This window comes from Mus musculus, chromosome 4 (assembly GCF_000001635.26).
Source record: "Mus musculus strain C57BL/6J chromosome 4, GRCm38.p6 C57BL/6J".
Lineage (NCBI taxonomy): Eukaryota > Metazoa > Chordata > Mammalia > Rodentia > Muridae > Mus > Mus musculus.
In genome coordinates this window covers 3,784,949-3,796,783 of record NC_000070.6, presented here as the reverse complement: position 1 = coordinate 3,796,783, position 11,835 = coordinate 3,784,949, and the positions used below count along the sequence as shown (strand labels likewise).

General features: G+C 43.5%; 1 protein-coding gene and 1 non-coding gene across 4 annotated transcripts in view; one reads left to right on the top strand and one right to left on the bottom strand.

Moving 5' to 3' along the window:
• Nucleotides 1-200: 200 nt before the first annotated feature.
• Gm22781 lies at nucleotides 201-337 on the top strand. The gene has a single exon (XR_003955517.1). It is a non-coding gene; the product is annotated as a small nucleolar RNA SNORA17 (small nucleolar RNA).
• A 4,834-nt stretch (nucleotides 338-5,171) lies between these two features.
• Lyn (LYN proto-oncogene, Src family tyrosine kinase) overlaps nucleotides 5,172-11,835 on the bottom strand; it is a 113,545-nt gene continuing 106,881 nt past the window's right edge. For 2 of the 3 annotated variants that reach the window (NM_001111096.1, NM_010747.2), the window contains exon 13: nucleotides 5,172-7,042. In NM_001111096.1, coding sequence (NP_001104566.1) covers nucleotides 6,840-7,042 — 203 coding nt within the window. In that variant the 3' untranslated portion in view covers nucleotides 5,172-6,839. The remainder of the gene's footprint in view (nucleotides 7,043-11,835) is intronic. The other variant, XM_030253285.1, reaches the window with a different exon arrangement.

Below are 11,835 nucleotides of genomic sequence, written 5' to 3'. Positions count from 1 at the left end.
AAAACTCACCTGGTGGCAAAACCAGATCTGAATCTACCTATAGGCTACATTCATGCCACCTATTCTGAATGTCTACAAAGACTTTTCCCCACCGAAATGTTTTATTTCATTAAAAGTTTGAAGTGATTGCAAAAGTCTTACCAGTAAATATTCAGTATATTAATTGTATTAAAACAAACAAAAAGACAAGAAACCAACGTGCTGCTCCTAGAAGCATTGCAGACGTGGGTGCTGTGTCACATGTACCTCAGTAGGTGGCAGAGAGGAGAGAGGCTTTGTCTATGCCCCAACCTGTGTTCTAACCTGTGAACATCGGAATGATTAGTTGTCTAATATTCCCTGAAAGAAAGCAAGCCTGAGACAACTACCAGGAGGCCAGACAGGGAAATAGCCAGATATGATCACAAGTCCAAAATCCCACAGGCCCAGACAACTTCCAAGGGGAAGAAACTAGCCAGAGACTAGAAAGATCCTGCCTGGATCTCCATAGCTTGAGGCAGTATCCTTGCATGGGGACACTTGGGTGGCCAACCACCAGACCAGAACCATGGGGCACCGACAGGGTAGTAGCCTGTGGTAATCACCATTGTGGCACTAAACAGGCCTTGGGGGTCAGGCAGACCTTGCCTGAGATAACCCTTGCCTGGTGCCACAATGAACAAATGGGCATAGCACTCCTGAGACCAGCGTTGAAACCCCAGACACTCAGAGACCCCAGGATCCTCTAAGGGGAGGAGCTAGTAAGTGGTGGAGAAATGGAAGAGAAAGATAGACAGAAGGATGTGTGCATAATGAAGAGGCAGAACTGGAGACTCGAGAGTAGCCAGGAACAGCCTGATATGAGTAATTGGTGCCACCTGAGACCACAGTGGAGTCCTGGCCTGTGCTGCCACCAGGGACCATGTCTGGGTCCATGGCCCTGAAACAGCAGGGTCTATTACTACGAAAGGCTAGGTGGACATATCTGGTCTGGGCTGCTGCCCAGGGCCATGCTGATGTCTGAGGGCTGTGCAGATCTGACCCCACACCTCACCTGGCATCAAGAGAAAGCTGGCCCTGGGGTAGCAGGATGGCTGATCCCACCCCTACCCACCTGCAGTACTGGAGAGAAGCTCCCAACATTTCAAGAATCTTGGGTGAGGATATGAGTGTGGGAGAGCTGGCCCAGCCAATCATCTTCCCTATGATGGTATAGACAAATGAGAGATACCCTCCTCCGCTCTTGCCCCTGAGAAACCTGCCCTGGGATCATTATAGCAGGAGAGCTGTCTCTTCCCTCATGAGCTGAAGCACTCAGGAGAGTAGGCCCTACACTTTACCTGGGCATCATAGTAGAAGTTACCCTAATGTAGATAAGCTGACCACAAGGGTGTGAGCTTGGGACAGCTGGCCCTATATTGTCACTTGTCTGCCATGTGGTAGTATGGGCAAGTGAGAGATACCCCTCTCTTGCCCTTGCCACCCATGGCAGGGAGGAATCTGGCCCAAGGTCATCAGAATGGGAGAGCTGGCCCTGCCCCTCAGCTACTGCAGCACTTTGGAGAGTAGGTTCTACACCTGACTAGGCAGCACAGCAGAGCTGGCCCTGGACATGGGGGTTACAGGTGAGTTGGCCTGAGGATGTGAGCACAGGAGAGCTGGCCCTGCCTCTTGTCTTATGTATTGTGGTGCAGAGAGACTCCCTCCTCCCCTCCCTCATCCCTCAACACCTATGGCAGGCAGGAGAACTGGCCTCAGGGTCATGAGAATGGGATAACTGGCCATATCTCTTGCCAACTGCAACACTTGGGAGAATGGACCCTGTACCTCCCCTGGGTAGCATGGTAGAGCTGGCCCTGGTTGTTGGTGAAGGGGGAAATAAGGAGGGTGTGCTTGAGGGCATGAGAGCAGGAGAGCCAATGGGCTGATTAGTTCAGATTCCTCTAAGGCCCAGATCCAGAGCTTTGGATTGGCCCACCCCAACATCTATCTCATTGATGAACTGCTGGAGTGCAAGAAGGGACCACTCCTATAGATCCAAAACTACAGGATCTCTGTGACACAGAGCAACAACAAGATATCCAAGAGGAGTTCCAGTGAGGCTCCAGGATTGACAGAGTCGCAGAAGCCAGAGTACCCATACCAGACCAAGGAGTCAATGCAATGAACATTGCAAGTAAAGTGTGAATAAAAGGGTGGGATCTGTGGGACACACTGTGATACATTACAGCTTCCACAGTAAGATTTTTTTCTCTGTTTTAGGGGAGGACGCAAGGGTAGAGAGTAGGTATGAGTAGAGGGCAGATGAGTGGGGTTGGGGTGCATGCTGTGAAATTCACAAAGAACCAATAAAAAGTTAGAAAAAAAACCAACCTGAAATTGACAATCCAAATTATTCTAGAACCTAAGGGATAAGACTAAAAGTAAATAGAACTTGCAATTATCTGGGCTTCCTGACATGGCATCTCCTTTTGTGCACATAAGCTCTGTTCTATGACTATAGTTTGACAATCTAGATTATTCCAATGGTCTTTCCAACAATCTAGAGGATTGTTAGAGACAGTCCATGGAATTGGATTGTCGTTTCCACACGCATGGAAGTGCAATGATGCTGTGGCCATCCCAGGAATGCTAGGTACAATTAACATGTCTATCTGAAGCACTTAACAGGAAACAGGGTCAGTGGAGTCACTCAGCATTTAAAGGTCCTTGGGGCTGGATGGTGCATGCCTGGTTACTGATGTTACATCTCTGGAACCTGGAAAAGGTGGAAGAAGACAACACAGAACTGTCCTCTGACCTCGACACAAAGCATGGCCCTTGTTCCACACATCACACATACTCTCGAGTGCACACACATGCACATCACACACACATATACACACACATATGCACATGTACATCACATGCACATCACACACACACATATGCACATGTACATCATATACATATCACACATATATTCATACACACACATGTATACACACACACACACACACACACAAAGCATAGGAAACTAAGCGGGAAAACTTTCGACATAGTGGTCTAGAACTTACTGAAAAAAATGTTACCAGTTTTAATATATTCTCCCTCATAAAATGGACCAAAATATTATCAAAACATTTAATTTTGAAGGCTATAATCCCTACAAATTGTGTTTTAAAAGTATATTGGTGAGCTTAATTTTTCCATAATATAACTTTGAGGCCGAGTCTTGGTATGTAGCTGTGACGGTTTGACTACAATGCCTAGGCCCATAGGGAATGGCATTATTAGGAAGTGTGGCCATGTTGGAGGAGGTGTGGCGCAGTTGGGAGAAGTCTGTCACCATGAGTGGGCTTTGAGGTTCTTGAAGTTTAACCTAGGCCCAGTGGCTCACTCTCCCTTCCTGCTGCCTGAGATGTAGAATTCTCAGCTACCTCTCTAGCACCATGTCTGCCTGCCATGCTTCCACCGTGGTAATAATGGACTAAGCCTCTGAGCTGTAAGCCAGTCCCAATTAAATACTTTCCTTTATAAGAGTTGCCATGGTCATAGTGTCTCTTCACAGGAATAAAACCTCAATTAAGACATTAGCCGCCGGGCGTGGTGGTGCACGACTTTAATCCCAGCACTTGGGAGGCAGAGGCAGGCGGATTTCTTAGTTCGAGGCCAGCCTGGTCTACAGAGCGAGTTCCAGGACAGCCAAGACTACACAGAGAAACCCTGTCTCAAAAAACCAAAAAAAAAAAAAAAAAAAAAAAAAAAAAACCAAAAAAAAAACAAACAAACAAACAAAAAAAGACATTAGCCAAGTCTAGCCTAAAAGTGTGGCTTGCATGATATTTTGTATACACAAAAAAGTTACTTAAGGAAATTTCTCCTCATATCTATGTGGACTTTAGTGGATCCTTTTGAAATGTATATCCTTGGCAATTGGAATCAGGGCTAATCTGCTACCAAAGTTCTTCAGGATTTGATTTTATAAGTAGACGCTCCCAGTGGCCTAGAGGTTAGAGTTAGGTGCGCTCATTCTATCTCACAAGAAAACAAGGAAAACAAACAAACAGGCAAACAAACAAACAAACAAACAAGCCCCAATCTAGTCCTTCAGCATTGAGTGCACCAGATCACTCAGTCATGAAATTAGATCTTTCAAAAGTTTCAGGGCTGTTGTGTGAACTGGAGAAAATTTTGATAAAGTGCCAAAGTTAAAAAAAAAAAAAAAAGCCTTGACTAAATGGCAGATGTGATTAGAATCAACATTTCCTTTAGCAAAAATAGCAATGCTTGCCAGCTCTTAATCTAAAAGGTTTCTGCAGGAAAATATGGAGTTGCCATCCCACTGGGTGAAGAGAAAGAAGGAAGGAGCCAACAGGAGGTGAGAAAGCAGTGTCCTCTGAGGGACAGTTTCCTTTGGGGAAATGGGAGACTGTTCAGCTGATTGTGGATGCTGGTGGTAAAAACAGGAGAGCTGGAGGCTGCAGGAGGAGAAGCACTTCATCTAATTCATCGGAGTTGCAGAGGGCGTGTCCCACTGTAAACATCTTAGCAGCTCTTGTCCATAAAGGGATCCAGGATGGAAATGAACTGTAACTCTTTCTTTGCCATGGATGTAACCACTATGTGAACATTAAAAACATCTTGTTGTTGTTTGTTTTGAAGTCTCTCTCACAGTCTCTGTGTGTGAGATGTGTATGATATGTGTGTGTGTAAGATGTGTGTGTGAGATGTGTGTGTAAGATGTGTGTGTGTGTGTGTGTGTGTATAAAACCTATGGATGTGTGTGTGCATTTGAGTGGTCAGAGGACAAGCTTGGGTACTGGTCTTTTTACCTTTATCTTTTGGGGTCTCTTGTGTGTTGCTGCATGTGCCTGGCTAGGTGGACCTCAAGCGTCTGTCTTTTTGGGGTCTCTTGTGTGTTGCTGCATGTGCCTGGCTAGGTGGACCTCAAGCGTCTGGGGATTCTCCAGTGTCTGACTCCGACTTCCCAGTAGGAGCATTGAAACTGCAGGAAGTACACACGTTCTGGGGCTGTGAAGGAAGGTCCTTAGCCTTAACAAGCATTTTACCCACTGAGCCCCCTCCCTCCCAGCACACCTGATATCTCCTGATGACACAAGCATCTGAAGGAAAGATCAAATACTCCATAGAAGGGGAATGCCAAATGGAAAATGGAAGCAGGAGTGAGAGAAGTAAGACAAGATGGAAATGAATTTTTAGCAATGTTTTAGTGATTTCTTTAAGGATTCTTCGCACTTCCTTTCCATGAAATAAAGTAGACAATGCAGGTGAGTTTGAAATGAGAGTAGGGACTGGAGGGCCTTAGAAATCCCACTATTGTCAATCAAATGAATAAATGTACACATGCTGCGTTTGGAAATAGGCACTCGGATATAAAGGGCTTTAGAATATTTTGAAATGATACTATTTTAAAAAATCATGGAAAAGACAAAGATTGAGAAAAAAATGAGATATTCAATCCCTTCGCCTAGTCATCTAGATCTTCAAATGAACATACAAATTTCAATTTTAATGGTGCCTGCAAAGCCTGTTAAAAACAGATCTGTGGCTACCCAGGCCATCAACTCCTCAGCCCTCCAACCTGAAATGCTCCAGTTGTGGAGGTGCAGCCTGCACAAGTTCATGCAGTAGACTGTACAGAATGACTCCCTGCCCTTCCCCCACCAACCAGCTCTTATTTATACATGGACAAGAGTTGAGAATCTGATACACAAGACAAAAATCTTAAGATGTTATTGGGTGTATTAAAATAAAATCAAAAATCAAAATATTAAGTATGTACACAGTAGCATAAGTGAAAGGGGCAGACACAGCAGTTTCCAATCAGCGTTGACAGTGGGCAACTCAGGTAACAAAACTGCTCTGGTCACCAGAGGCTTTTCCATGACTCCTGATTCCTACATGTAAATAGTCTCTCATACACTTTACACATTTTAGAAAAGATTACCGAGTCACAAGAATAACCCGAAATATGCCATTTTAACTTTTTTAGAGTATAACTAAAATATATGATTTATAAAATGTTCAAGTCATTTGAGGCAATGAGAGAAATGCTTTGTATTCTTGGAAGGTCTCATAAAGTCCTGACAGATTAGATGGATGTTTACATTTCTCCCAAAGGACACCATCAGGAAAGCCTTTAGAGAATCCCATAATTGAAATACCTGGACCATTAAAAACATTCCTTTAGAGCTTGAGGCTTTCCTGCCTTCGAGGGAGGTCTGGGCAGTGGTGTAGCTCCAAAGGGCTCCAGTTCAGCAGTGGTCCCTCTGTGTGCCCATGCACAGCGCTCCAGCAGAGTGAGCACGTGCTGCCTCCTGTCCAGTGATCTTACCACAAAGGAAAATGTTCAATAGTCTCATTTTCTGGGGGTTGTGCGGAAGGTGAGGAGGAATCAAATTTCCAAAGCAAAAAAAAAAAAAAATTCAAATTTAGAAAAGGTGTTTTAAAGCTTGTGGCTTCACCTGTAAAATCTAACAGGCTGGATTAGTAGTTTTTAAGAATGTAAGCCAAAGCATTGAGAAGGTACGGGAGCATCTGCTCAGCATGGGGTTTATTTTTGCTAAGTGAGTTTAGTTCTTGTTGCATCTGGGAATTTGTTGCAACAGTCTCTGAACCTGAGTCACTCGGCCCCTGTAGAGCCAGTGTGCATATTAGAAAGAGAGGGTGTTTGTATTCTGACTGTGGTCCCATTGAGCAGCGGCCACCCATTTAAGAAACAGCATCCAGGGTGTTCTTCCTGAGTTAATTCATCACGTCCATCAGGAACCAGGAACACAGAGGGTCCTGGCATGAGATAGTTAGCTCCTCCAAGGCTGCTTTTCCAACTACCTACAATAGGCTAGTCTCCATGCCCACTACGGTTGCTGCTGATACTGCCCTTCTGTGGCTGTATAGAAGTCATCCAGGACACTCTGTAAGTAGTCAAAAGTTGGCCTCTCCTCTGCCTTTTCTTTCCAACACATTTTCATGATGTCATAGAGCTCATCTGGGCAGTTCTCCATGCGTGGCATTCGATATCCCTGTGACAGTGCGCTCATCACATCTGCGTTGGTTCTCCCTGAGGCCAAAACAAACAAAAGCAACCTTGTAGAGTTTAGAAGCCCTGCTCAGTGGCAGAACACTGCAGGGTGGCTTGACACCAGCATTCTGCAGCTAAGACTGAAAAAAGAAGTTTCCTTGAGTCTACTTACAGGTTGGTGTATGTTCTCCCCAAATTCACAGAGCCTATATCAAAAGCCAAGCAAGGTGGTACATACTTGTAATCCAAACTCTCAGGGCAGTAGGGATTGGGAGGCAGTGGAAGTAAGACTAGCAGATAGATCTCTGGGGCTTACTAGCCAGTCAGCCTAGCCTACTTGGCAAATTCTAGTTTGAGAGACTATCTCAAAATCAATAGACACTGAAGAATGAGACTTAGTGCTGTCCTCTGTCCTCTACAAGCATGGTATACATGTGTACCTGTACACACACACACATACACACACACACATGCACCAGCGTGCTTGTAAGTAACTCCTTCATATTAACATGCACATATATGTTCCTTAGATTGTTCTTGGATGTGATTTTGTGTCTACTGTGTTAAGCATTTACACTCAATTTATATGACACGATGATGCAGAACATAGCTATAGAACCAAATCTGGTCAGTATACATTGACTCTACATACAGCTTTCTGCCTTGCTTTCTCAGATATACTCTATAGTAGGTGCCAGTCAATAGTGTTTATTTTATTTTTTTAAAGATTTATTTATTTATTTTATGTATATAAGTACACCATTGCTCTCTTCAGACATACCAGAAGAGGGCATCCGATCCCATTACAGATGGTTGGAGCCACTATGTGGTTGCTGGGAATTGAACTCAGGACTTTTGGAAGAACAGTTGGTGCTCTTAACTGCTGAGTCATCTCTCCAGCCCCAGTCAATACTGTTTAAATTAGGGGCTGGAGAGATGGCTCAGTGAGTAAGAGTACTGACTGCTCTTCTGAAGGTTCTGAGTTCAAATCCCAGCAACCACACAGTGGCTCACAACCACTTGTAATGAGATCTGACGTCCTCTTCTGGTTCGTCTGAAGTAAGCTACAGTGTATTTAGATATAATAATACATAAATCTTTGGGCCGGATCAAGGAGAGACTGAGTGAGCGGAGTTGACATGAGCGAGTGGGTTGATCTGATTCCCAATGACCACATGAAAGCTTACAACCATCTGTACAGCTACAGTGTACTCATATACATAAAATAAATAAATACATAAATAAATAAATAAATAAATCTTTAAAAAATAGTGTTTAAATTGGTCTGTCCTAAGAACATTCTGGGGAAGGGCTACTCTGTTAATATTCAGTATGTGTTTATTGATGTTTATTTACATGCTTTTCTGAACTCAGACAACCTTCCTTGGATTGTTGCTTTTTTGTTGCATTTGTGTATAAAAATACACTGAACTGACATAAGGTTTCTACCGCATCAGACTGTAGTCTGCCCCATCCTTCTAGGTCCTCAGATCCCATGACCAGCAGAAAAATCTGCACAGGTCGGCTGAAAAGTTATCAACGTGCATACAAATCAATGTTAGACCTGACTGACCTTTTAAGTTAACCATACCAGCCCAATATTTAATTTCTCCTTCCTTGGTGGGGAAGATTCTTTTTAGCATCCAAAAATTAAAACTATATTGCACACATCTTATACTCCCAGACACTCTGCCGTTCTAGCTTTCCTTCAGAGAAGACAGGTGCTAAGGAGTCTCTCCTGGCGCAAACCTCTGAGGAATGATTGTTGTTCCTGCCGTGCAGGAGCTCTTGTCTCTATATAAGAAGAATCAAAATAAACTTAGTAACACTTTGTATCTTTTTTTCTAAAATTTCATTTCTTTATTGTGTGTATGGGCGTTTTGCCCAAATGTATGTTCTGTGGCATCTCATGTGTACAGTGCCTGAGGAGGTCAAAGAATGTATTGAATTCCCTGAGAATGGAGTCATATACAGTTGTGAGCTACCATATAGGTGTTGGGAATTGAACCCTGGGCCTTTGGAAGAGCAGTCAGTGCTCTTAACCAATGACCCATCTCTCCATTTGTATGCCTTTCAAGTTGTTTACTTGGTGAATTCACTTTCCTAAACATACTTATGAAATACGACTTTCAAATCTGTCTACTGAAATCCTCTGACTAGAAGATTTCACTTGATTCTCACTGCCCAGCCAACGAGTAGATCGACATCACCTTCTTTAGTTGGAACTTTGGTGTCCATAAAATTATGTAACTCTGACTCCTAGATACATTGCTGAGGAAATGTCTGGTTTTACGTCTCCTTGAAGTTCTGGGGTGCTGGTGGAACTTAATGCACAGGAGGGTGTAACCAGACATGCGTATGCAAGCTTGGTTAGGAATCTCTTTACTTCCTTCCTGAGGAATCCTTGGCTACATAGGAGATCAGATGCCCATAGAAGATAAACTTTGTAGGAGCTCTTTGTATATTCTCTTAACTCTGAAGAACACACTCAGTGATGCAGACTAAGGACAGGAATGTCTAACCTGCCTGGGAAAACTGCTTTGGTAAGAGAAGAAAGAAGAAAGAATCTAAACACATCTTTTTATTTTTGAGTGAACCAACACATAAAGCAAGCCATGATATGACAAGCCTTATAGAAGAAAGGAGATGGGAGATATACTTCTACTTACCCTAAACTCACTCAGGGTTTCTACTTAGTCTATGGCTAGGCTAAAGTATGCAAATGTCCATTAGCTGGAGGCCTTCAGCTCCTTCCTGTTGCATCCTTCAATCTTTCCACAGTGCTTACTACTAATCACTGTGAGTCATGAGACAGCCTGGAGTTCTGAGGGACCCAGTGAGATGGTTAACATGGAGAGCTGTCCTCAAGTGACACATAGCCCAGTCAGAAAGATCCTCTGACTTGGGGATGGAGAAGGTGATATCCAGAGGCTAGGAAGTGCCAGAAACTACAAACTGGTCAAAAAGCATGAGAAAGAGGAAGATGTGGTACAGAGATAAGAAAAAAACTGGGGGTGGCTGACAGGGGAGGGGACCCAGCAGGACCATAGAACATTACTGTGTACAGTTATTCTGGGTAAGGGGGTACTGGAGTGGAGAAGAAGCAAAAATACACCTTATAAGAAGGTGAACTGTCTTCTCTAAGCATCAGTTAAGATCAAGACAGATAGTCATAGAAGGATGAATTTTTAACTTTGAATTCACACATGGTTGGAAAAAGCCAGAGAAGACATGATGTGTCAGAACTTGTTCATTTTCAGCCTAATTTCTCTTTATAAGAGTAAAGCAAAGTGAAGGACCCTGCGCTGAGACCCTCTCTTCTCTTTGTAAAAACCATACACATACAACCATAATGAGGCTACAGAAGCACAGTCCTGGAACAAGCCTGGCTGTGCTGTGTTACTGCTGCAAACACAGCGAATGACCTGAGTATGGTGTGCCCTCCCCAAACTGATGCTGAAGATTGGATGTTTTTTCTGAAAGTTTTGTGAGGTGGCCTCTGTAAAAGAAGGCTGCTAGGTCATTAAGGAAGATGGAAGCCTTTCTCACAGGAGCCAGTGCCTGCTCTTGAGGGCCCACATAAAATCTCTTAGGAGAGAGATGTTAGGGAGTGTGTCATCCCCACGACCTAGTTCATTCTGCATGAGCCTGCTTGCCTCTCTGCTTCTCACCTTGTAGTTCTCCACCTGACAGCAGCAAGCTCCTGAAGTCAAAAGCAACACACTTACTTCCTGTATGGAGGCCCAGCCTTCTGCTCTACCAACAGAGAGGAGCCAGAGTGAGCTGAATAGAGAACGCTCCAGCAAGACTGTGGGGAAGGAATGCTGGACAGCAGGAACAAGAGCCAGACACCATGGCACATGTCACACTGTGGATGGTCTGGAGGATGTTATGACAAGGGACCCATGCTGAGCAGAGAACAGAAAGCGGTTAATTCTTTTCTGTGGGTCTCTGGCTTCAAAACTGGTACAAAAGGTTGTCCGTGGGCTGGGAATTGTGTGCTCAGGGTAGAGGGGAGACATGCTTCACTCTATAGCTATCTATTTCTTGATTTTGGGACCATGTGAGCATTTTATTTAATGATAAGCATGATGGACAGCTCCCACACTACTGAAAGTTAAAAACATGTTTAGAACTGCGAGCTGCAAATCATTAAGTAGCCAGACTCTGAGAGCAATTTCTTTGAAAACCATCTATGGGTCGGGAAGAATGGGAATCTTTTATTAGAAAGTTTGACCTTTTATTGCACATTTCCCCCTTTATTTTTAAAGTGTATGTATATGGGTGTTTTGCCTGCATGTATGTCTGTATACCATGTGTGTGCAGTGACTGTGAGGTCAGAAGTGAGCACTGGATCCCCTGGAACTGGAGTTACAGACAATTGTGAGCCACCGGGTGGATGCTGGGAACTGATCCTGGGGCCTGCAGAAGAACAGCCAGTGCTCTGAACTGCTAAACTATCTCTCCAGCTTCTAATGTGCATATATTATTTTTGACAAGAATAAAACTATTTAATAACAAGTAGTTTTAAAGAATACAAAAACTTCAAAGAAAGAAAGAAAGAAAGAAAGAAAGAAAGAAAGAAAGAAAGAAAGAAAAGAAGAAAGGAAACTTCAGAAATTTGCCAAGAAGAAATACTAATCTACTCTATTATCTCTTTGCCTAAATATAATAGCATTTTGGTAAATTACATTTTCAGCCCCCTGCCACATAATTATGTTCTTTTTATTCATGGCTTTCTTATTTCTCCTCTTCTTCCCTTTTTATTCTGTAAATAGTCACATAGTCGATTAAAACACCTTTTAAAAAAGATCTTCACACACACACACTTT